The sequence below is a fragment of the Trachurus trachurus genome (genome assembly GCF_905171665.1).
Source record: "Trachurus trachurus genome assembly, chromosome: 17".
NCBI classification, from domain to species: domain Eukaryota; kingdom Metazoa; phylum Chordata; class Actinopteri; order Carangiformes; family Carangidae; genus Trachurus; species Trachurus trachurus.
Genome location: NC_139900.1, coordinates 6505368 through 6532572, shown reverse-complemented (window position 1 = coordinate 6532572; position 27205 = coordinate 6505368). Strand labels below are relative to the sequence as shown.

Sequence of the window (27205 nt, the reverse complement as noted above, 5' to 3'; positions counted from 1 at the left end):
TTCAACAGCAAATGAGGCCGTCGGCGGGAAGATGAGCTGTTTCTAAGTAGTGTAACTCTTTAACTTCAGGAGGCAGCTGTCGGGTCGGTCCACCCGACAAAATGATTTACAGTACTCAGAGACAGAGACAACGCGTCTTTACGACAATACGCGCTAGGGGAACTATGCAAGTCCGCTCGCTTTTCCGCTGTTTTGGTTACGCTCCTCTTACCCATGTGCATCTGTTTACAATGAAGCCGGCGAAAAATCAATAAATGGAGCGGTGAATAACGTTACATAACATATATGATGTTACAGCCCATGTATTTTTGTAGTCTTAACCGCCATGAACAAAAAATTACAGGTTACAGAGCGCATTTGTGTTGCGGTGTGCAGAGACGAGAGCTGGGACACCGGGGCGGCGGCCAGTAGGTGATGTTGCAAGGTTGGTTTTCAGCTGTGAGACGCCAGGTGGAAGGCAGAGAGCCTCCGTTCTCACTGTAACAAGTCACAAGTCATGTAGTAAATGATCACAATTACTCTGGAACTTTTTAATTAAGGTAAAAAAATGTAGCAGAGAAATCCTGCTTAGTTCCTCTTTAAATGTCCCTGCATATTTTAATATTTTCTCATGACAAAGACAAGGGGAGGGTGAAAACATCACATGTTCATGTTGTTTACAAACCACACGATCTGCAATGAAACTGAAAACATCAGTCACTCACTGACAGTAAATAAGAATATATTGTATTTTATCTTTCTTGTTGGCATCATAAGGAGACAATCCCTCTGCTTATACGGTACCATTAGGTTGTTCTTTCTCTTTGAACCGTGGCTGAGTTGTGTTTATAATGTTGGGTCATCTTTCACAGGTTGAGTGTAAAACAGTTTTTTTGTTTTTAAGTTATTAAAATCCAGACCAGTGATCTTCTAGCTCATGAATTTCAGCAAATGTCTGCTGAAGGAGGTGAAAAGGCAGCGTGGTGGAGTCAGTAAAGTAAGAAGCAGTAAGTGAGTAAGAGCCTTTTCTTTCAGCGTCAATTAGTCACGTCATAAAGTAAAACGGGGAGCAGCTCAGAAGCCGTGTACACAACTGAGAAAACAGAGTTGTAACGAAGCCTGAAGCTGTAACAGAGAGAGAAGAGAAGAGAAGAGAAGAGAAGAGAAGAGAGAGCTTTGAACATGCATCGGCCTCGGCCCCCACAGCAAACACACAAAGCTCTCATTGTGCTGAATACTGGAGCGATAAATTTGAATGTGAAACTTGTGGAAGTAAAAAAAGGCCAAGTTCTCGCCATTGATCCCTGGACGCTCTGGGTAACAGTCCTGGCATTGTTTTCTGACCGCCGTCCAATTCCTGACTCGGAGCGCTCATACCAAACGGCGGCGGCGGCGGGACGCTGGCGGAGTCCCGGTCGCTCCCGGTGGTGGGAGGAGACGGAGCGACGGAGCGACGGAGCGACGGAGGTTCTGTGGACCGGACCGGCTGGTGCTGCTTGTGTCACTTTTGGTCTATACATGCGGCGGCAGATCTGAATAACAGGCCCTTTGTTCTGGGCCGTGACCCCCCACCCCCCCCACCAACACACACACACACACACACATACACAAACCCGAGGTCCAAACGAGGGGGAAACCACAAACACTCAGAGAGAACATGTGATAGACACACAGATCAGGGAGAGAAATGTGCTGTAAATAACATCTGTGCTTCGATGTAATTGAAATGAGGAATGTGATGAAGGAACTCGAACCTGTCTGGTCGACCGTGAACTCAACCACGGCAGAAGTAAAAAGAAGTAAATAAAAGAAGTTTGTAAAAGAGTAAAAAAAAAAAAAAAAGCTTTGATGAAAACCTTTCAAGTGTAAAAGCTCGGATGATGCAAAAAGAGCAAACTTCTTCTTTGATGCAGTGAATTGATCTATAACTCACCATCACTCTCTTCAAACACAGATATAAGTGTTTGTTTACCGTTTTTCTTTTTATTTATTTATGTCCAACACTTCCATTTTGTGTGCAAATTGCACACCTTACTCCTGTACACTCCCAATAAATAGTAAACAAGCGAATTTCTGTTCTTTTTGCGTTTTTAAAGGTGTTCAGAAATGGCCGTTTGTCCTGTTTGTTGCGCCTCCTTCTATGAGTTTCCACGAGTTGCCGCACAAGTTAACCTGAGTAAGGAAAACTAATTTGATTGGTTGTTATCGAGCGGGATATTCAATTGTTGGGGCGAGACCGAGCTCGGTGTGTGTGTGTTGTCTCAGACGTTTGATTGACGGATGACGGATCCAATATTGTGAGCAACGTGACGCATAATCCGTGCGCCTCCATTATCCAATGCGGAAAGAAACTGCCCCACTTTCACCCCGGATTTACTTGAAAATAGAATTTTGCACAAAGTCTGATGAGTTATTATTACACTACTGTTAAGACCCACAGTGGGCTCAAAATCCATTTTCTTTTCTGAATACCTTTAATATGCTAAAAGTTTCAACTCCATCCATACAACCGTACGCCTTGCACCCACACAACAAAAACACACGCAGTCTGAACCTCCGTCTCTGAATGGTAAACGCTAAATTTCACCACATCTCATATTACTGTATTATCATCGTACGGTTGGATGTGACGTCGACCTGCTACTAAAAGTCTGCAAATTAAGCTGGAGCCAGGCGGCCAGCTGAACTTCCGCTAAACCTGTGACATGTCAAAAAATGAGACTTTAGAAAAAACTCTCCAAACTTGAGTGTTTGCAGCCTGAACGTTCAACACACACCTACGTACCTCATGATATGGCACTTCCACGTCCTCTAGAACAACAGGGTTTATACAGGAATCTTGAAGTTAATTTTAATACCTTTTTAAGACTTTTTCAAGACCGTCTCAATATTTTTCAGTACCTCACCACCACTTCAAGCTGTAACCATTTACATCAGTGACACTTTTAACTTAACAGTTCTAGTTTGTGATAAAGACTGTAGACCACTATGATACAACAGTATTCAAAATAGGCTGGGATAATAAATCAAAGGCAAAGTTTATAATAAAAAAGAATAAAAAAAAACATTGCTCCACTCTCAAAAAACCAAAACAACAATCTTGTTCTTTAATAAAATGAATAAATTCACACACTTTCACAATGTTTTTTAGGACTCAAACTCTTGGACAGCTAATTCAGAAAAAATACCTTCACAATTTAAGACTTTATAAAGTCGTGAAAAGACTTTTTAATACTTTTTAAGGGTCTTAATTTTCCCAAAATTGATTTATCACCTTTTAATACTTTTCAAGACCCCGCAGATACCCTGAACAAGTATCCAACTTATTTATAACTCTGAAAAGCTGGAAAAGCATATTAGTGCCCCTTTAAATAAATCACTGTTACCTGTGCAGGATGTGCAGTGACATGTAGAGCTGCGGCTCGTTGGTGCCTGGAGATCGGACCAGCTTGCTCTTGGTGTGAGCCGACACGATGGTTCCGTCCGCCAGGGAGAAGCGGTACATGGGGCTGAGCGCGTGGCCGTTCCTCAACACTGGGAAACAGGAAACAGGAAGGAGACAGGAGTCAGGACGAGGAGACGGTTTACAGGGACGGTCAACGCGTGACTCCTCCCTCTGGGTTCAGACAGTCACCTTCTTGATGGTGTTTCTTGGCGAAGGACATCTCTCCGTCGTTCTGCAGGTGGAACCTCTGGATGCAGCGGCGGACCAGGTCCTCCCAGCCCGGCTTCATGGACGCCCGCAGCAGACTGGTGTCCAGCGACGTGATCTTACCTGGACAGGGGAGAGCAGGGGACGAGTTAAACCTTACGATAGGTCAGTGAGCAGCAGGCGGCATCACGCTGACTCTTTGGGTAACACTTTACTTGAATAGGTATTCATAAGATTGACATAACAGCTGTCATAAACATCAATGAATACTTATGACAGCTGTCGTTAAGTGTCATTCGATAAGTTATGTCACTTTTAATGCAAAGTTGACATTGTTTGAGATGTTTTTGATCCGACAACTTGACATAAAGACAATTTAAACTGTCATAGCAGACCTAATTGCCAAACTTTAAAGATTATGTCAAGTTCTCATAACAAAAACATCTCAAATAATGTCAACTTTGCATCAAAAGTGACATAACTTACCGAATGACACTTAACGACAGCTGTCATAAGTATTCATTGATGTTTATGACAGCTGTTATGTCATGGTTATGACAGTTTTATGTCAATCTTATGAATACCTATTCAAGTAAAGTGTTACCACATTTGGTTTCCACAGATAAGACGTAACGTAACGTAACGTAACGTAACGTAACGTAACGTAACGTAACGTAACGTAAGAGACGTACCCTGAAGGTCCTGCCGCGTGGTGAAGCTCTCGTATGTGGGCACAGGTCGCTCCTTGACGGGGACTCGTCGGGCCACACAGATGAGACAAGACTGAAAATCTGAAAAAGAAGTAGTAGAAGTACAGTAAACACAACAGCGGCAATTTTTTTGCTTTTTTGCCATCTCTGTTCCTTCTTCTGTTTCTTTTTAAGTTGATTAATTATGTGGTCTGGTGGCCTTGACCATCTCTTCCCAGAGTTCAAAGATAAGAATTACTTTAATATTTTAAGCCCCAAAGGGAAATTCATACAACTTGTTCTTCCTTGTGCTGCTTTCTAGCTTTTCTTGAAATTCTGTATTTGCCCAAATCGGCACCAAACATTTCTTTCTCCATGTTGCGAGTCGCTGCTTTCTCCTCCTCCTTCCTGCTCGTCTTTCACAGCCTAGATAGAATAAGACACGCACACTGATGATGTAACGGTTCGCAGGGAAGAACCAACAATTTTTGGTTCACTTGAAAACCAAGGTTATGAACCTGTTATTTCTTTAGGTCTGAACGCACCATCCGGTTTAAAATTAGGTTTGGGAACCGGAGCCCTGCCAGTGTGAAACTCCTATCTGTGTGTATTTGAATTAAAACTGCAAGCTCATCTTCCCTCTCTCTCTTTTGAGTCGTCTTGTTGTGACTCTCCACCTGTTGCAGCTTCATTAAAAACAACACAAGGCAACAGGTTCCCTCTTATTTCCCTACCACACCGCCTGTACCTAAGAAAACATTAAAAACACCTGTGGATATGAGGCTGTCCAGTCCAACACCATCATTAACTATCACCTCAGTGGTGAAAAAAAAAAAAAAACATATTTAATGAGCAGAGCAGCAACTTTCGACTCGAGGCTGCGAGTCTGAGTCAAAGCTTCGATCTAAAAGCCGCCACCGTAAAGCTCAGCCTCAACCTGCAGCTCTCAGTCTGTCCGGCAGACATCCTCCTCCTGTCAGGGGAGAGATTGGCACAATATCTGGTTGTCAGACGTCTAAAATTAGAGTGCCAGAAAGACTCTTTTCCCTTGTGTGTGTGTGTGTGTGTGTATGTGTGTGTGTGTGTGTGTGATAGAACAAGATGGGAAGATGACAAAGTGCCACACACTAATTAGTCTCTCCCAATGGATGGGGAGGGAAAAGTGGAGGGGAGTGGTGATGAAAGGAGGACAGGACACAAGAGAGTAGAAGATGGGGGATGGAGAGAGTGATGGGAAAGTGACAGAAAGTCAAGAAAAGAGAGGAAGTTAGGAGACAGAAGGAGATAACGGAGAGAAATGCACAAAAAAGGGGGCGGGGGGGTGGAGTGGAGGGGCATAGAGACAACGACGGCAACACAGAGAGACAAAGAGATTATTGAAAAAGCAGTGAACAGTATGTCCTACATTAAACTATTTACTATTATAGTTTTGGTTCTTTTAAAAAACTGCCTGTTAATGCAAAAAATGTTGTTGCATGAGTCTATGGACAGATATTTATGAGTAGACTTGTTCGCCATCTTTGAATGTATTTATTTATATTGTCTAGGGTCTTGCATGACACTTAAAGCAGAAGTGAGTGGTCCGGTCGTTTTGGCTAATGCTGCGTTCCAGGCAGGCTTTTGAAATCGTAAATTACAGCTTCAAGTCACAACTTACGACTTTGTAGCGTTCCAGGCAACCCACTCGTGTTTTTCCGACCTGTTTTACCGGTGAAAGTCACTGTAACGGCCACTCGTAACTTCCGACCGGTGAACTCGTACCAGATTGAACTGGTACCACTTCACGGTCGGAAAAATACGAGTTTCCTTGAACGCACCATAACAGTCCTCGTCGCTACGTCACCACATTCACGGCGTCCCTTGGCTGCACACACAGCCCTGCATGCCGTTCTCTCTCCTCATTGGATAAAAACTGTAGGATACGAGAAATGTTTTCTCTTCGGCTCAGAGCAGAGCAGAGGGACTGAGAGACCCGTGTTTCAGTCCAAACACTCTATGTAAGTGATTGCTGTCGGAAGATATAACTATTTAAGACTTATATTAACACATATATATCACTTACTTCTGCTTTAAATAAACAAATCAATCTATCTATCAATCAATAAAGACGAGGAGGGAGAAAGGCTGGAGGAGAGGGAAACGTTAAAGAAGAAAAGAATGGGTCAAGATAGCAATAAAAACCTATAAAGATTGAATAAAACAAATAAAAAAAAGGAACAGCTGGCGTAGAGACGTATGAGTCGGTACCTTCGCCCTCCTCTTTGATGGACTTGGGTTCGGACACGGCGAAACACTGCATGGTCTCGTACTTCTGCTGCGACGCGTCCGGCTGCTCCGACGCCGGCCGGGCTTCGCCGTCGGCATGAGGGTTGACCAGCATGCGGCAGTTAAAGGTGTGGCTGTTCCTGTTGGACGAGTCGCCGCTCCGATGATTCACTGGACGAGACGAAGACACGACGAACAAATATATATGAGAAGTGACGCAGAAAAAATATGGATAACAACATTCACAACACTCATGGACCTCCGACAAAACTTTTTTGTATAAATCTTTTACCTTATTTCTTAGGGAAAGGGAACCCCTTATATATATATTTTTTTCCTTTGGAAACAGAGACATGTGTCTTTTTGATAAAACAAGTTATTTTTGCCGTTTTATATGTATTTTTTCTTTGTAGATATTATCCACACCTACTTTACTCTCATCAAATATGACGACCTACATATGTCCATTTTAATACTTGCAATGCCAATGAAGATTTATGGACCTTGTATCGTTTCACTATGGATTCCTTATGACCTCTTCCATGGGTGGATCTTGGAAAACCATTTGAAGGACACCTGAAAGCAACTGCTCTAATTGACTGACCTGACGAAGAGCCAAACGCTCGAAACGTTGTCCTTCTCCTTATATTATGTAATCCTCTAATAAATTATTGAACATTTTGGGAGAATACAGTGTGGCGAGTTCCCTCCTTTTTGTCGCTTTACCTTCCTGGACTCAGCACCTGGCTACATTTTGGATGTGCGTGAGCTTTCTTCTTTTTCCTCCGACATTAAAGCCAAAAAAGTCTAAGCCAGTTTTATTGTCACTTCTACAGGACAAACTGTACAGAGGATTGAAATTACGTTTCTCGTTGCAGCCGATAAACATTTAAGACAGTCTCCAAATCTAGAATACAAATCTAGAATATACAGTATATATATAAATGAATAGGGGCATATAAAACTAAACTAGAAAGAAAGAAAGAGAAACATCAAAGAGATACATCAAAAGTATATACATGTATGTGTTTATGTGTAAAATCCTACCCAGGCTCTTAGGCAGGAGGTTCTTGATGAACTTGGCGTGATCTCCGACGTGCAGCACGTTGTAGACGTTGGTGTTCATCAGCTCCTCCTGCTGGTAGCGGAGGTACTGGCTGACGTTCTCCGACACAAACACGATGTTGCCGTCCATGTTGACCACGAAGAAGAAGCCGTCCAGGGCCTGAAAGGGGGAGCGGAGGAAGACGAAGGGTGGAGGGAGGGAGAGAGGGAGGGAGGGAAGGATGAAGGGAAAGCCAGAAGAAAAGGAGAGGTGGGGAGGAAAGAGGAGAGGGAAAAGGAAGAAAGGAGAATAAAGGAAGATGAGGTAGAGGGAGATTAGAGGACGTGAACACGAAGGAGAGAAAGTGAAAGTGATTGGATGTTAATTAGAGTTCATTAAAGCTTTTTATCTAACGCTGATTAAACTCTGAAACAAAAGTGAAACAAAATGTGTCTCGAGTCGACCCCTTTCAAAATAAAATGCGGGTACAACCGTCATAATACAAGGTGTTGGCATGTGCATGTGCATGTGTATGTGTGCGTGATTTTTCCGTTCTTTCACTCCCGTCAACTCAGCATTTTCCACCTACAGTATACTATGTACAGACTGTGATTTGTCCTTTAGCCTGCTGCCACATGTCCACACAAGCCTCCTACTGTAAGTCTGCCTGCTTATCAGCCCAGCTGGTGTGCAGCCGGCCGCAGCACAGCAGAATAAAACTCAATAGAAAACGCTCTTTGGCTCCAACGATGTTTATCTTTTAGACTCCAAACAGACAGACACCTCGGCCAATATTACAGCTGATGAAAGCTAAATTTATCCTGCATGTGTGTGTGTGTGTTGTGTGTTGTGTTGTGTGTGTGTGTGTGTGTGTGCTGTGTGTGTGTGTGTGGCCAGGCTCCTCCTCTCCTATTCTAATCTGGCTTTTCAGTAAGGTATTTATACCTCATTGGGTCCCATGTTATACGTCACCACACACCCGTTGCACAAACACACACACACACACACAGACACACACACTAATGTAGGCTTCATGACGCCACTGCCGCTAGCCGGGGGAACTCTTATCTCTCTGCGTCACCGGCGAGTGCAACACCATTTAAAGTCAGAGGGACGCTCTAATTGTGTTTCAAACGACAACATGTGTGAAACACTTTGCAGCCCTTTCCTTTCTGGTGTTTTGGCACTTTCCCACAATCCCTCTCTCTCTCTCTCTTTCTCGTATTACAGACACACGCAGTTATTCAATTAAAGGACCCATGGTCTAAAAAAAAAAAGGTGGATGTTTCTATTATAAAGTAGGTTTCTATGTTAATACTGTGAGAGTATCAAAGCCTCAGTCCACAGAGAAATAATGCACACAGTGTGTATTCAGAAACTGAGCCTTAAAACAAACCAGCCGTCAGGACTTCCTGTCACTTTGTGATGTCACAACAAAGCCCCGCCCCCTCACCACCTGGACCCACCATCCAACACTTTGCAGGATTTGGTTTCTATAAATATTTAACCTCAAATCTGCTCTGTTTGTCAATCATTGAGAAAACACACAGCCAATCAGAAGAGAGGCTCAGAGAGCCTTCTCTCCTCTGATTGGTTGACACCGGCCTGCAGCTTACTAGAGCTCCAGAGAAACTACACTCACATGGATTTGGTTCTTAAAACTACAAATATATCTTCTTAAGGATCAGCACATCAAACAAAACACAGGAGAAATGTAAAATATGGGATCTTTAAAGGTTTTAAAAAGGCAAAAGTTATAATGGTAAACCTATTTTAGGCTATATTTGCGAGTGCAATTTGCCAAACTGTTAATTATTAGACTCATAATATGAGGAGATGGAAAAAAAAAACAAGGATGGAAAACAACACTGAGATGTTTTTTGGTTCCTAAAATACATCTTCCTACGGATCAATGCTTCAAATAAAAGAAAAGAAAAGTGTAGAATATTGAACCCACCTCCAGCATCATGGGCCCGAGAGCATCTTTATCAATGACGCCTTGACCTGTGGAGGAGACGTCGGCCTTCTGCACCTCCTCATCATCGGCCACCGGAGCTTTGTCTGTGAAAAGACGACAAAACGGAAAAATGGGATTAAAAAAAAAAGAAAGAAAAAGAAAACAAGAAACGGAAACAGGATGTCCCGGTAAAAAAAAACAAAAAACAACCCACATTTAAAAGAATAAACAAAACACTTTCACAATGTGTTTGAAGGAATTCATTGACTCATTGATGATGTGGTGAAAGGTCGCGTCAGAAGTTCAAGACTGAACATCAAAAACATTAAAAAAAAAAAAAAAGGATTCGGCTCCACTGAAGTAAATGACTGGATGTTTCTGACACAATGTGTGTTTGTCTTCCTGGAACATGAAGCTGTGGCGTCGCAGCTCGGCCTCTTTTCAAGTATTTTCTTTTCCCAGAAAACACTGACGACGTTGTTTATGTGATGATGTCGGCTTCAGGCAAAAAAAGAAAAGAAAACACACCCACTCATTCACTCATTTCCATGTACACGAGGACCTTCCGCTGATTATATTCACCCTCACTCACTGTTAAAGGGATAGTTCAACATTTTGGCAAATTGAAATTGGCCCATTGCCATAATCCCTATAGTCGTAGCAGTAGGTTTGTTACCTTTAATTGTCGGTGCAAGCTATTTTTAGAACGGCGGAGCAGAGCGGTGAGCTGCTCAGAGCTATGCTACGGAGGCTCATGGGATTTCTTGGTTTCCCTCATCAAATACACAATCCAACAACTCCACAACGCTCTGGTGGACAAGTTGTGACCTGCACATTCACCACGCTATGAGATAATAACAGAACGTTACCAGACAGAGTTGTTTTAGAGGGAAATTCATGCAAAACTGCTGATGCGTGTTGCCTTCAAGGACAGTTTTTCAGCAAGCAGTCTCTGTATTTACCTCTAAAACAACTCTGTCTGGTAACGTTGTGTTATTATCTCATAGCGTGGTGATAGTGCAGGTCACAACTTGTCCACCAGAGCATTGTGGAGTTGTTGGATTGTGTATTTGATGAGTTTGATGAGGGAAACCAAGAAATCCCATTAGCCTCTGTAGCGTAGCTCTAAAAAAAATTGCTTGCACCGACAAATAAAGGTAACAAACCCACTGCTATGACTATAGCGATTATGGCAATGGGCCAATTTGCCAAAACGTTGAACTATCCCTTTAACGTTGGGCTTGCGTTACACTAATGCAAACTCCAGTGCACCCCAAAGTCTCCCTGCAGCAGCGGGCCGTTAAACCCCGCAGGTTCGAGTGCACTGGGATGCCATGGGAAGCAGGTATGGCAGAGCTAATGTGCGCTACATTACACACATTTATAGCCATATTAGAGGCCGGTCTCTGTACCACTGCACTGTTAAGCCTCCCATGGCCCCATTAGGCCACATAGCTCACATTCCTGTTGTGGGACCAGAGCTGTACAGAGTCATCAGCCCTTAAACCCTGTCACTGCGCAGCCTGGAGTGGCTGTCATGTAGGCTGAAGGGTATTAAAGTCGCAGTGCGCGCTTTTTTTTTTGTAATTAACAACATTTGCCTCAAAGTGATTTTGTGTGACTTTAGCAGGTTTTTCCAGGGGACAGAGATGAAAAACAATGAAAAAAAAGAAGAAGAAGAAGAGTGGAGTCGATGTGTAGAAATGTGATGAACATGCACTTAAAGGAAGTTTTTTTGCACTCACTGTACAGTTGTTGCCTATGAACAGCTTAGTTTTTGCATATGCTCCAGTCTGCAGTTTTTGTTTTTTTTTCACAAATGCACAGCTCATTAGCTCTCTGAACCCTGTGCCTCCGGCCAACAGCTAAAAGCCGATACCTCGACCAGCAGCCCAGCCTGAACAAACTGGACTGAATGAAAATAAAATAAATAAATAAAATAAAAAAAACAGAACAGCTACTGATGGCTGTTCATTATACTGCTGCAAATTCAAAACAGACAGATACTTGTCACTATAGTTGTTATAGGCAGTTTATGGACAGTTTATCCAGTTCAGTGCAGCACTGAAGCACATAGGAAAGATCAAACAATCCATCAATTAATTAATTAATTAAATGGTCAAAACCCATTCATTATCAATAGTAAGTAGTTTCACAAATGGAAAAATAACAAATAATCCCTCGTTCCAACTTTTTACTGTAAATGTATAGATGTGCTTCTTTTCTTGGTTTTATTTCACTGCAAATTAATCAATAATGAAAATATCATCCCCCGTACACCTGGGAATGACAGTCACGTGAACTTTAATTTGTTGCACACAGTTCATCCACCTCATCAGTTCAATATCGTGGCTGCTGGAAAACAATGTGTTCCTGAAGTTGAGCAGACAGCTGTGTGTGTGTGTATCTGTGTGTGTGTCTGTGTGTTTGCTTATTCAGCTGTTGTTTCCAGATACAAACAGTGCAACAACATGTGGACACCAACTGGCTGACAAAAAAGGAGGAGAGGAGAGGAGGATGATGAGAGAGGGAAAACAGAGAGAGGAGAGGAGGAAGAGGGAAAGAAAGCAGCAGAGGAACAAATAAAAGATGGATGTACAAGTGCAAAGAGGAAAGACTGAGGAGAGAGTGGAGGTGTAAGAGGTGCAAAGAAGAAAAGAAAGGGAGGAAAGGTGAAAAGGAGTGAGGGGGAGGAGAGGAGAGGAGAGCAGCAGGAGGGAGAGGGGGGAGCTGGACTTACATCATGTTGGCCTGAGTTACATAACGGCCTCTTCATCACCACCACCACCATCACCACCACCATCATCCTCATCATCACACATCATCATTACAGAGTCTGTGTTAGTGCTCACACACATTTCTCTTTATGTCTCAGAGTGTGTGTGTGTGTGTGTGTGTGTGTGTGGAGCAGTTTCCACCAATCAGAGGAGGAGGGAGAGGGTTTGGTTGTTCGTGAGGTGTGTGTTGCTGTGGTGACGATCAAACATTAGGTGTTGGCTGGATGTTGTGCTATCACAGGCACATCATGTCTTTTTTTTTCAATTTTCAATTTTTAGAAGAAGAGAAAACCCCCATATTATCTCATTTGTTCCTGATTTGATGCGATGACAACGTTTCTCTTCATCTTATCGTGAATATCTAAGAGTTTCAACAACTCCCATTTTCCTGCCTGTGTGGTTTTGATGATTAAGAATAAAACCTCTTTCAACACGACACATTTTGTCTCACATATTGTCTTGTCCTGTCTGAGTACCGCATCCAATATTTTATTTACTTTATTTGTATCGCCATTTGTATTGTTTTTATTCCTTGTGGCGTAATGTTGTATTTTATTTATTTGTTTATTTATTTATTTATTTATTAGGGACTACGGATGTAAATTAGCGGCTCGGCTATAATCCGGCATATTTACTGCAGTATTTTATACCAATGTTCATTAATATGCACTGTCCCTACTCAAATAAGATATTTATATGTTATATTATATATCAAAAAAACCTTCCTTCATGTTAATAATTTATTTCTCTGGACGCTTCACTTTTCTCGGCTCATACTCGACAATTTCTATCGTTTTAAATGTCTGAGTGTAATTTTATTTAATTATGTGTCATGGGACTGCGGATGGAAATTAGCTTCCAGCTAAATCTGACATATTTACAGCAATTAATTGTTTTTTTTTGTATGTTCATGAATATGTGAGGTCCCATTCCAAATAAACCTTAAAATAAAATAAAATAAATTTAAAACAGATCCACATCATCTGTTCCAGCAGCGTCTTTCCATTATGTTTTTCATGCAAAATACAAAATGTGACGCACAAAACACAACCTGACAAACCAAAGAGGCCAAAGAGACGTCGCCGACTCGCCGATAACATCTGAGCTACAGGAAACCGTGCAGTGCATGACTTCTGTCACATTTTATCACACTTATCTACCGTTCTATTGTTACAGTATATTATACAACAAGTAGTTCGGACCAAGCAATCTGATTGGTCAACAAGAAAGTTAGAATGTGCTCAAATCAGACTTTTTAGAAACGTTATTTTACTCATGAAAATAAATCAAAATTGAATTGATTGCTGAATATTTCGTTAGACAAAACGTAAGTGATTACCTCGATGTTTTTCTGTCTCTCTGTTTTGCGACTTTTGGGCTTTTAAATGATCTTGAGAAATTGAAATGTTTGACGTTTAAAGGGAAATATCAGTTGTTGGTTTTTTTTTAGCTCAAATTAGTTTTTTAGTTCAAATTAGTTGCTGATAGTAAATGAATGTATTGTGTTATTGTATTGTTGTATGTATTGTATTGTTTCCTCTGCTGCTAAGTTTCCAGTGTCTTGATCCTCTCCAGGCGCCAGGAGGGGATTCTTTCTCTGCAACTTTATTGATTTTGATTCAATTCCTGTGTGTTTAATTCTACATTTTGCACTCAACACTGTTTGTATTGTATTGTATTGTATTGTATTTTTTACCCGCCAAGGGACTACGGATGCAAATTAGCAACCATGCTAACTCCAGGAATATTCACAAATGTATTTATACTGGGGCTCATTAATATTCACTGCCCCTTACAAATAAATACATAAATAAATAATAAGCATTTATCAAAACACCTGGGAAACTGCACTACTTTCAGTCCTAACCACCAGTCATGTTGCTATAGCGTACGCTCAGTTATGTAGCATGACAACGTGGCACAAAGCAGTGGACCCTCACCCTGCTCCTTGATCTGCCTGATCTGCTTCACCGTCTCTTTGAGGATGGCACATTTGTCCGGCTTGACGTTGAGGTCGTCCATGTCGTTGATGTTGGCGAAGATCAGCTCTGCCAGCTCCTCGATGTATTTGTTCTCCTGCTCCCGGTTCCTCCTCTCAGTGTTCCTCTTTGGGCTGGACGCCGGATGAAAAAGAAGAACATGTCACTGTCAAATATGTGAAATTAGTAATTATTTGTTATTTTACACTTCTTTTTGCTCCAGTGTTTGCCTTATTATTACAACTGTGGATGTCAAAAACAGTCCCGTCAGGTTTCAAACACGTGTATGTAACAGACGTGTGTGTGGTTACATTAATATTATCTCGTCTTTTTGGGAGGGGAAACACCGAGACGTCCTCGCTGCGACCTGAGCTACAACATGTCCTCACGTGTCCTCGTTGTGACCTCAGCACCTCGTCACTCCAACCTTCACACATCCTCCCGCCCGCCCGCCCGGACAACAGAAGCACAACGACTCGTTATCGCTTATGTAAACCGCTGTCTGTAAAAATGCTGCCGCCGCATTTTTCTCCATCGACCTGCGACAGCCTCGGCCCACAAACCACACAACCTCCCTCTCTCTGTCTCTGTTCTCTCTTCATTGACCTGAATTTTAAAAAAGTTTTTCAACTTTTTCCCCCCTAAAAAAACTTTTTATTAGTTTAATGACAAGCTACTAGTCACATATTTGACATATTTTTGTGGCTTAGAAGAAGAATCCGATGGATAAACAGCACTGATATAAAACGGTTCAGGTTATTATGGGCTACAGGAGCTTCATCGTTGTGTATTTTGTGGTTATTCGGAGGATTTCTGTGTTCACCTGGGGCCCAGGAGGTCTGACTGACAGTCCTTCCTCTTCAGACACTCCCCCCCTCTGGGGGGCTCCGGGGTGTCCCCCCGCCCACTACTCATCTTCAGCAAATATCAGCACCTGGAGACAGACACAGGGGGAAAAAACACTGTGAATATTTTGGTCATACATATACAAAAATAAATGTGTTAGCTCATAGTGATGCGATCATTAAACATGAAATACACAGCGGTAAAACAGCAGCTTTGAGAAAGATCCCATATTATATGAAGCGATGTTTCCATGTGGTTCAATATTGATCCTGTGAAAGTATCAAAGCCTCAGTCCACAGAGAAATGCACAGCCTGTATTCAGAAACTGAGCCTTAAAACCAGCCGTCAGGACTTCCTGTCACTTTGTGATGTCACAACAAGGCAGTCATTAATCCCCGCCCCTCGCCACCACCTGGACCCGCCATCCAACACTTTGCAGCATTGTATTTGTTTTTGTATTTTCATCAAATCTGCTCTAATTTTCAATCATTGAGAAAACAGTCACCCAATCAGAGGATAGTCTCAGAGCCTCCTCTCTTCTGATTGGCTGACACCATTCGACCTACAGTAGCTCCAGAGAGAAGCTGAGAGTGGAGATAGAAAACTACACTCACATGGGTTTTGGTTCTTAAAGAGGAACTCAGCAGGATTTTTCCTGTGGCCATGCTACATTTTTACCTTCATTAAAAAGCTCCAGAGTAACTGTGAGAACAGAGGCTCTCTGCCTTCCACCTTGCAACCCTCAGTGTAGCTCTCGTCTCTGCACACCGCGACACAAACACGCTCCATAACCGGCAATCTTTTGTTTATGACGGTTAAGACTACACAAGTACACACGTCGTAACATTATATGTGTTATATAACGTTATCCGCCGCTTCATGCATTGATTCTTCACCGGCTTTGTTGTAAACAAATGCACATGGCGGAGGGTTAGTAAAACAGCGGAAAAGCGACCAGACTCTCATAGTTCCTCTTTAAATCCACAAATACATCTCGATCATACACGGGACAAATGAAAATATGGGACCTTTAAAGGTTTAAAGGCTTTAAAAAGGCAAAAATTATAATGATAAACCTGTTTTGGGCTATATTTGAGAGTACAATTTGCCAAATAGTTAATTATTAAACTCATGTTATCTACTGGTATTTATTTTTTTCATGTGCAAGATAGTGACGTCCATGTATTGTGAGGATTGTTTTAATCCAGATGCACTGGTCTCTGATGCACACTATGAGCTCCATAGCATAGCATACCTAACAACACTATTATAAACAGACAAGAATGAATGCGCTGAAGACGTACACAACCTGTTTGAATGGTGCATAATCAAACAAGGAGTGCGCTCGTGACTCATGAAAACAATGTACCATTGTAATGTGCCTGCAGGCAATATGTGGGAGGCCCAGTGGGAATACAGTAGGTGTCAATAATTACATTGGTTTAGAAATAGCTAATTCATGTAGGCATTCACACCGTCCTGTTGGACAGCTTCAACAGGAGTCATACCGCTGAGGAGACAAAAGTGTCTTGCTAATTTTCTCTGTGATCATGAAGGATTAAATAAAATTAAAAAACAGAAGGAAAGTAAAAAGGTGGTAGGTGGAAAGTCACCCATTGGCAGGAGAAGTTAGACCATATGGTCGCCTCATGCTGCTAGACCTTCTCCCAAACACTGACGACAAAACTCATCTTGCTGGCGCAGCACCAGGCGGCTCTGTTGTTTGTCTTCGTTGGGGTTTTAAAAGGACGAGTTTAAACAGATTTACAAGAAGCATCCATTAAAGTGTAAAGAGTGAACTTTACACACAGTTTTACCTTCCTCTTGTTTTTAAGGTGGTTTTTAGAGCACATTTTTTATACTGAGGCTTTGATATCTTGTGTTGGACTCGAGAATTACAGATTGTGGGGAGAAAAAAAGGGGGGAAAACAATGTATATGATGTGAATATACAGTATATAGTACATTTTTCAATAAATAAGTTGATCACAAAAAAAGAGAATTACAGATTGCATTGAATATAACAGGTTTTTTTTTAACTAAACAGTCCTGATGTGAAGACAGATCAATGCCTGTTGGGTTTTAAGCCTAAAGTTCAAAGTTATGTTGGATTTAAAGCTTCAATAATGTTCATATTTTGTCTATTGAGGGCATACACCCTTATTTCAGATGCTTTATAAGGAAACTGGCGTGGGTAAAGTGTAGCAGTCTATCAGCTCCAGAAGGTGTGTGTCAGGGCAGTAGGGCTTTAAGGCCGTTCAACTGGCCAACACATCACCTGACTGTTACATAACAGTCTGTGGGGCTGATACTGAGCAGATGAAGGCAGGGAAGCAGGATAAGAGAGAGAGAAAACAACAGGGAGGGGAGAGGGAGAGGGAGAGAGGGGGACGACGAGTGAGAAAGTGAGGAGGACAAATAGATAGAAAGAAGGGAAAAAGATGTATCCAGGCAAAGGCACAGCAGATGAACGGAGGGATGAGAGGAGGGGGAGGATCAAAAAACGGATGAATGACGGGTTTATTGGTGCGTACGGGAAACATTTTCTCACACAGACATCAAGTCAGCAAGTGCAAATGTTGTAAATAAGACACGTGGGTGTGGACGGGGAGGAGGGGTGGCAGGAGGAAGGAAACAAGAGGAGGGGAGGAGGGGAGAGGAGAGGAGAGGAAACCGGAAGAAAGAAGAGGAGAGAAGAGGAAACAGGAGGAGAGGAGAGGAGAGGAGAGGAGAGGAGAGGAGAGGAGAGGAGAGGAGAGGAGACCGGAAGAAAGAAGAGGAGAGAAGAGGAAACAGGAGGAGAGGAGAGGAGAGGAGGCGAAGAAGGAGGAGAGGAGAGGAGAGGAAACCGGAAGAAAGAAGAGGAGAGAAGAGGAAACAGGAGGAGAGGAGAGGACAGGAAGAAGGAGGAGAGGAGACAGGGGGAAAGGAGAGGAGAGGAGACAGGACGAAAGAAGGAGGAGGAGATGAGAGGGAGAAGGAGGAGAGGAGAGGAGAGAAGGCAAAGAAGGATGAGAGGGAAGGAGAGGAGAGGAAACAGGAAGAGAGGAGAGGAGAGGAGAGGAGAGGAGAAAAGACAGGAGGAAAGAAGGAGAGGAGAGGAGACTGGGGGAAAGAAGGAGAGGAGAGGAAGAAGGAGGAGAGGAGAGGAAACAGGAAGAAAGAAGAGGAGAAAAGATGAAACAGGAGGAGAGGACACAGGAGGAAAGAAGGAGAAGAGGAAGAAGGAGGAGTGGAGAGGAGGCGAAGAAGGATGAGAGGAGACGGGGGAAAGGAGGAGAGGAGAGGAGAGGAGAGGAGAGGAGAGGAGAGGAGAGAAAGAAGGAGAGGAGAGGAGAGGAGAGGAGAGGAGAGGAGAGGAGAGGAGAGGAGAGGAGAGGAGAGGAGAGGAGAGGAGAGGAGAAAGAGAAGAGAGGGGGAGACCCTTAAACAACGTTTTGGTGTCTTTGGCTCTGCTTGCTCTGTTAAGACAGTTCCCATAATGCAACAGAAAGCCTTGTTAATCAGCTGCTATGATCACCAGTGGCGCTGGTCACCAACACCGGGCCTGCAGCGCCATGTTTCTATTCATGTTCATCACTTCATCACTGACGGTGACGATCAGAGAGAAATATCTTTTGGATGATTACCATGAAATGTTTTTGTTCAGATATAGGACGAATCGCCTTGTTGTTTACAACTACTTCCGGGTAGAAAACCAGCATTCGAACAATAGTGACGGACGAGAGTTTCGCTATATATATCTAATTTTTCATGTCACTATATCGCCGTTTAGACTAATCTGATGTTTGTAAAGTCTATAAAACCAATGATTAGACAAACATTACTATTTACGTGTGCACATTTTTGTAATTAGTCATGGTTATCAGAGATTAGCTGGGCTAACGGTTAGGCTACCTGTTTAACTTAACTTTAATAACTCAGTGACTCAATAAACGGTCCATGAAAAAATATTTTCTCCAGCGGATATCTTGGTTACAACATGACTGAGCAAACTGGAGTAGTTTCATGTTGTGTCCGACAACGGGAGGGTTTTAACAGCTGACGTCCTGGTGTTAGCTTAGCTACCGCCGTTAGCTTAGCTACCGCCGTCAGCTGTCCCTGTCAGCTGAGCCACTGATGCTTTCTAGACACCGTGATTCCCCCCAACTGAATAAATACAACACATAGCAACACAAAACACACACACAGAAGTAGTAATGTTTCTTCCATCATTTCAGATTTGTCTAAACAGTGATACGGCGTGAAAAATATGATATATATAGCTAAACTCTCGTTCGTTACTATTGATCTCATTCAAATTACGTGCTGGTTTTCTACCCGGAAGTAGAATGTAAACAACAAGGCGATTCGGTCTATTAAAAACACGTTTGGCTTTTTATTGATGTATCTGAACAACTGCTGCACTGATTGGCAAGAAATCTGGAAAACTTATCGACGACGCCATGAGGATGAACTTTAATAACCATGACCCGCAGACTCTTCATCGTTCTCTCTGAGCTTTGTTAACCTGTTTACACTGAGCTCAAAGCATCAAAGCGAAGCCTTTATCGAAAGCCGAGAGTTTGTTTTTTTGTTTTTTGTTTTTTCACCTCCCTTATCCCAACCCATTCAGGAAAAACTCGTTCCAGGTTAATAAGAGCAGTAATTACACACAAGTATCTAAGTTATTTGACTCTCGCCTTTGGAGACATGTAACTGAATGCAGATTCGATAAAGAATAAGTGACGTAAAAAAAACAAAACAGGTGAAACACACCTCATTGACACCTGACCGGACAAGATCAGGTGGTATAAAAAACAATCACTATAAGTAATGTTTGTCTGCATATAAATAAATGTCATTAGGTATGTAGATAGTTGCAAAAATAGAAGTTGACAGATGATATAAAAGTATTCAGACCTAGGAATTTACTAGTATTTTTTGCTTTGATTCATATATGTGACCGTTTCGCCAAGAGGTCAATGACCACTTGGCAAATGGGTTTGCATGTATTTTATGGGTGAGTGAGTTTAACTTCAGTACTGCTAACTGCCACACGTCTTCACTTCTCCTCACTGGTACCTCGTGACTGTCAGTGGATATACCTACCTATATATTATCTAATTTGTGAAAGGATTTCTTGAAAAAAATGGGTAGACAACATAAGTTTGCTTCTTTCTGCCCCCTTTCATTCATTATTTTTTGTATTGAACTGTTTCTCTTTGTGTATCTCTTTTTTTTTTCAATGAATGAAACAAATAAACTAAAAGAAACTAAAACTAAAAGAAAATGAACTAAGCTGCAGAAAGTACAGGCATCCAACAACTCTGTATGGTTGTAAAGACATGTACTGTACACACACACATACAGAAGAAGACATTTTCAAACAATGTCTCAATCAAGCAAATCCTAACAGGCCCACATGTTGCAAACGCAGAGACACATATTGTCTTGTATACACCAGCACTATACACACATGCACACACACACACACACACACACACAATGAATTAACACTAATGTAGCCTGCGACAAAAGCCTTCAGCCTGTTCAGCCCAATACTAATGCAATCAGAGGAGCCAAGAGCTTCAGAAAGAGAGACGAGGCCAGAGGGTCAAACCAGCCATTAAGGAATTAAAGCTGAGGACTGATCACAGCCTCCTGCTTAAGTGGACTCTGTCTCCAATAGAAACCACCACCATCACCACCATCGCTGCTGCTGCTCCTTTTTTCTTTGTTTTTTTTGTTTTTTTGTTTTTGTTTTCTGAAAAACCAGTAGTGACAAAGGTTGAGGCTGTAACAGGTGCGTTTGTAGCGCTGTCACATCATCACAGCTGCTTTATAGAAACACAAACTCTGGGATAAAAAAAACTGAATATACAACATCTTGTTGGTTTTCAGGGCTCCAGACTTTTGCTCCTAAATGGAGGCGTTTTGCCCCTAAAATTTGAGACGGTCCAAGTACATTTTTCATCTACACACTAAAAAATGTTGGGTTATCTCTGTAACCCAATTTCTGAGTTATTGGTGTTGAGTTAAATTAAAATAAAGTTATTTTTCCAGCGTGTAACCCATTTTCAGAGTTATAGGGCTATGAATTTAACCCAATTCCTGGGTTGTGCAAGTAATTGGGTTGTTTTTCAGTGAGTAACCCATTTGTTGGCTTGGGTTGGGTAATTCTGTGACTTAACCGGGCCGGTTCATTTGAAAAATGCTGTCCGCGCACTACAACATTGGGTTATTTTTAACCCAACTATTGGGTCGAGCAAGTGCTTTATACACGACCCAATAGTTAGGTTAAAAATAACCCAACATTGTAGTTAGCATAACCCAGCTCTTGGGTTGAATATTCAAACCAAAAATTGGGTCAAAAAGATTAACCCAACCCATTGGCTTAAAATTAACCCAAAAAAGGGGTTCGTCCTTATTTGAACCAGCAGTTGGGTTAAAATTGTTTTTAGTGTGTAATTGTGCATGTTCAACCAGTAAATTTGTTGTTTTTGATCACGATGAATGAAAAGGAAATGTGAATATTTGCTTTGCAAGTCGATTTATGGTGTGTGAACCTACATTTTCTGCTTGTGCTCCCAACATTTTCTGCTAGAGGGTCAAAAAGTTAGTCTGGAGCCCTAAAAGTCCACTTGATTCAGTTAAAATTAAAATATTCATGATTCCTTCCTTATAAAATATTATAATATTAATATAATATTACTATTCCCACACATTCCCACCTCCAGTAACACCTGACCTGTGTTTAACCCTCCTGTCTCTGCATTCACTACACCGGACAGTGGCGACTACAAACTGTATTTTCTGGTCTGTTCAGCTTTCAAGGAATATGCTGTGTTTTTTTTTTTTTTTTACTTCCTTGTCTGTTACAGGTGACTGGGGAGGGAGGGAGGGAGCAGGCGTGGTGTCAGGTTACAGCCAGATGGAGGTCAGATGAGAAGAAAGAAAGAAAGAGAGTAAGAGAGAGAGCGACGGGGTGCAACCTATTTAGGAGATTGGCTGTTAGAATAATAGCAATAAACTCACACATACACATGAAGTGAAGGAGGGTTTGTTAATGCAGCGGGGTCTGGATAATTACAAGGAGCACGCATGCAACAGGGAGCAGATGAGAGCGTGAATAGACGACGGTCGATGTGACAATCACCATTTGCATGCGAGACCTCGCCTGACAAAATGATAGTTGTCATGGAGGTAAAACACACTATGGGTGCTTATTAAAGGAGTGACTCATCCTCAGGCCTTAGCTTGCAGAATAATTGAGGTTTTGAGCATGGAACAAACAAAAAAAAAAAAGACACTGACCACGCAGTCTTATGTAATGACTGACAGCACTAAATTAAAGCTAATGTGTTTTTGTGAGGACAGTGGAACAAGTCCATCTTTGTGTTTGATGCAAGAACTAATTAATGGGGTGGCTCTTATGTATTGTAGTGGCATTAAATGAATATATTTGTATATTTGTCCCTAGTAGACATTACATAACTCTGCCTTGGCTACACATTGAGGCCTGTGGATCTTTACGACAGCATTAAAGAGGAACTATGCAGGATTTTCACCTTAACTCTGCTACATTTTTACATTAATTAACCAGCTTCAGAGTCCTAGTGCTGGTTAAATCAATGACTTGTAACTAGTTCCAGTTCCAGTTCCAGTTCCAAAACCAACCCAGTAAGATCAGACCTACACCGCGCCGCGACACAAACGCGCCCCATAACCCGTAATCTCTTGTTTATGACAGATTATGGCTGTTCGATTTTTCACAAAAATAAAATCCCACATTTCCTTCTCTCAAAACCCGGTTTCCCATTCCGATTTATTTTGTGCAATGACAAAAGACAAAGAAATTATTTTTGTGATTGGCCAGAGCGTCGTCCGACACGGGAATCAAACCCGCTAATTTTACAAACACAGCGGCAGCAGCGACCAACCACTGATCTGAAAAATAGTGAGAAATAGTTTTTACGATTTACACGTTTTTAACATCGTCCCAACTAAATGATACAATTACGATTTAAAACGTATTAATGGAACTGGCCTATGACAGATAAGACTACACAGATATACACATGGTAACATGGTAGATGATAAATAACGTTATCCACCGCTCCATGGATTGATTTCTCACCGGCTCCGTTGGAAACAAACGCACATGGAGGAGAGGAGGGTTAGAGACACAGAGGAGGAGACACCAGACTTGTATAGTTCACCTTAAATGAAAATGTATATTTGTCCCCAATAACTCCGTATTCCATGTTATAGACGATGCAGCTGGTCTGAATCCTGCCTTCGCTACACATTGAGGTCTGTGGATCTAATCAGCATTAACTCTTTATAAAAAAATACTTTTCTACCACATAAAACAATATCATGTTTATCTTTTTTGACTCCTTCAAGTTGAACACTATCAGGTGTTATTACCTCGTTATTATTGGTTTATATCCTTTGTTTGAACACTAAAAGCAGGGAGTGATCTGGTCCTGATGTAAAACATGACAGTGGGTGTGATGGTGGAGACGGAGAGGTGGGACCTTCCTCCTCCTCCTCCTCCTCCTCCTCCTCCTCCTCCTCCTCCTCCTCCTCCTCCTCCCCATGGCGTCTAAGCTCCTGTCAAGGCCGCAGTCTTTAAGCCAGCGAAGCCTCCCCATCACACACAAACATAAAGTAGATTTAATACCCTGCTGTGGCTGGATTAAGAACACACAGCGACATGACGGTGGGTGTGTTTATGTACGTCCCTGCGTGCATATGTGTGTGTATTAGTGTGTGTGTGTGTGTGTGTGTGTGTGTGTGTGTGTGTGTGTGTGTGTGTGTGTGTGTGTGTGTGTGTGTGTGTGTGTGTGTGTGTGTGTGTGTGTGTGTGTTTGTGTGTGTGTGTGTGTGTATCAGTGTGTGTGTGTGTGCACCATGTCGGCGTGTCCGCGTCAATACGTCCAATCTCTTTATGTACATCTCTGCTGTTTGGTGCCACAGCGACGATGATGATGGTGCTGCTGCTGCTGCTCTGAGCCGCCGGCTTTATGGTGGCTGCTGCATGGCTTACCCACTGTTGCCAGGGACGACAAGCATTTTGTTGATCTATAGCCTGGCTTTAGATGGACAAGCATCACTACAGCTAGAGAGCGGACGAGTCGTGGAGTTGTTGTGGAGTTACAATTCAGTCTTTTACCTCAGCTGACTGACACAGTATAAAAACTTAGTGTTATCTGGGTACAAAGTGGAAGGCACTCCTCCTCCGGCCGGCTGTCGCTGCCAAGACGGAACAAGGAACAACTCCTCAACCAATCACGTTATTTCACTCACTTCTGTCTGACTAGAAATTGATGACTTGGCCTTATACACAGAGAAAACAGGACCTGCATGTCCAGTAAGTTACAGCTCATTAAAGTTCACTGACAGGTGGTTGTGGGAACCGGTGGAAGCAAAACTGTAGAAACGGTAATTTCTGATGGGATAATAACAAGTGTGTGATTTTGATATAAATAAATCCATCAGATTCAGTTCAACTTCTCTCAGTCACGGTTTCAAATTTAGTGTGACAAAAGCCTCCCTGCTGTGATTCCTCTCATCTATCTTTACTCTGCTTCCCGTGCTTGCATGGTGTGTGTGTAATGTACAGTATGTGTGTGTGTGTGTGGGTGTGTGTGTGTGTACTGGCTGGTCTAACTGTGACGACCAAATATAGATAGATTATTTCAGATTAGCCCTTATTCTGCAGCTTTAATTGGAAGTCTGCCGTTATGTGGCTTTAACATTAAAAACACTGGATCTGGATACATGCAGCTAAAGAGGATAACAACGACGTTAGGCCTCTCTGATGTCCAGTGTGAGGAGCGGAGACGTCCACCTACCAACATCTGTCCCTTTTTTTGCATTGATTCAAGAAAATGCATCATCCTGACACTGTTTTAATTAATAATTCCTCTTTGTTCACCTTCAGTAATAGTCTGTATGCCAGAGGTTTGAGAGCAGGAGATGCTGCATGCGGCACTTTCTGATTTCCATTACGGCTTCGACAGTTGTGTCCTTTCAAATTTCATGCAAAACCTTTTTTTTTTTTTCTTTGCACCCTGGACAAAGCTGATGCACCATGTGTGGAATTTTTACGACCCACATTACACATCCCATCCTCCAGTTTACAGTTGTTATTTATGTCCAACTGTTCAATTCTTGTGTACAAACTGCACCTTACTGCTGTACACCTCCCAACTGTGCAATACGTTTTTATGCCTTACAACTACCACTAACACTGTGTATATAACTTTATTCTCTTCTTGTAAAAAACTGTTTATATTCCTGAAACTTTTTGATACATAACTATATGTTTGTCCCATGTGTGGGATTAATAAACAGTCTTATGTTATGTTATTACAGTATTTTTAACCAGTTCTGCTGTATATAATTTGGTCACAATGACAAAAAAAAGGGCCTTTCTTTCTTTTTTTATTTTCATTGAATTGTTGTCAAAGTTTCCGAGGACTCCTGACACCCGTGTGCCGGAATGACAAGCAAACACCTTTCTGTGTGTGTGTGCAGTGAGTCGCCACTAAATTCAAGCTGTACACACTGACCCACGTCAACCAGAATGCCCTTTATTCTCTAAACAGCCCCTTCCCTCCCCCACTTAACCCCTCCATCCTGCCCCCCACTCTTCATCAGCTCAACAAACGCAGACTAATTGGTGTTTGAGCAGCGGCGCAGGTCAAACTTTCAACTCAGCGTCACCGGAGCGCGAAGGCCGTTAAATAAGATTCTCACATGTGGTTTTAACCTCATCACCATCATCATCATCAATGCTGTAGAGGTAAAGGCGAGCCGCCCGCAGCTAAATGAGGAAGGTGTTACTGTCACCAGCACCGTCCAGATCGTGATGATGATGGTGAACCACAAACTGACTCGACCAGAGGAGAGCAGCTGTTTGACTGGAAGCTGACCTCTGACAAGAAGATGAAGATGAAGAAGAAGGAAAAGAAAATAAAGAACTAGAGCAGAGCTTGTCTGGTTTAAAGCAGCTGTTTCCAGGAGGCCGCTCAGCTCAGCCTCTCATCACTCTGCATATGTGCAGCTTCATGTAATGTGAGAGCCTGATCGATTATAGACCGCAATCAATAACGCTGAACATGCCTGCCCAGATGCCGGCTCAATTGTGTGAGTATGCACAGATGCACGCATGCGCTCACACACACACACACACACACACACACACACACACACACAAAAACCAATACTCCTCCAAATGCTGTTTCCAGATCTGATGCCTTCACAGTAAAATATGTGAAACTAAACAGAACGACAAACGTTTAAATCTACGACTGCAATTAACGATTATTTTTTCATTATCGATCGATCTGTCCATTATTTAAACCATTAGACTCAGTTTATTGTCATAGTCTATACCACATGATCTCAGAAATGCTCCGACGTTGTGCTCCTTCAAAGCCAAACTTAAGACTTTTCTGTTTAGCTGTGCATTTCGCAGAAGTAAGCGGAATGTTTGTGTTAATATAAGTCTTAAATAGTTATATCTTCCGACAGCAATCACTTATATAGAGTGTTTGGTCCGAAACACGGGTCTGTCAGTCACTCTGCTCTGCTCTGAGCCGAGGAGAAAACTTTCCTTGTATCCTACAACCATTATCCAATGAGGAGAGAGAACGGCATAAAGGGGCGGTCCTCTCTGTGTGTGCAGCCAAGGGATGCGCGTGAATGTGGTGACGTAGGGACGAGGGCGGGGACTGCTAACTCCATCTGCTGACAAGAAGTTAGCCAAAACGACCGGATCGCTTAAACTTCTGCTTTAAATGTCTTTGTGTGTATGAACGTCAGTGTGTCTTAGTATCTATTGCTGTTTACTGTTTTAATATGTTGTCCTATCTCTATGTAAAGCACTCTGAACTGCTTCTGCACGATATGGTGCTATATAAATACATTTGAATTTGAATAAAGAACAAAGAAACCAGAAATATTCACATTTAAAGGGACATTATGTAACTTCTCCTGTTATGTATTCACGAAAATCGATTATT

The 27205-nt window shown here is 42.2% G+C and overlaps 1 protein-coding gene across 4 annotated transcripts in view; it reads right to left on the bottom strand.

The window, feature by feature from the left end:
* LOC311001078 (nuclear receptor coactivator 2-like) overlaps positions 1–27205 on the bottom strand; it is a 68995-nt gene that overhangs the window by 21456 nt on the left and 20334 nt on the right. For all 4 annotated transcript variants that reach the window (XM_083992041.1, XM_083992040.1, XM_083992043.1 and 1 more), the window contains 8 exons: positions 15167–15277; positions 14305–14477; positions 9588–9691; positions 7633–7810; positions 6568–6756; positions 4324–4422; positions 3614–3754; positions 3366–3513 (listed from right to left, as the gene is read on the bottom strand). In XM_083992041.1, coding sequence (XP_083848167.1) covers positions 3366–3513; positions 3614–3754; positions 4324–4422; positions 6568–6756; positions 7633–7810; positions 9588–9691; positions 14305–14477; positions 15167–15258 — 1124 coding nt within the window. In that variant the 5' untranslated portion in view covers positions 15259–15277. The remainder of the gene's footprint in view (positions 1–3365; positions 3514–3613; positions 3755–4323; positions 4423–6567; positions 6757–7632; positions 7811–9587; positions 9692–14304; positions 14478–15166; positions 15278–27205) is intronic.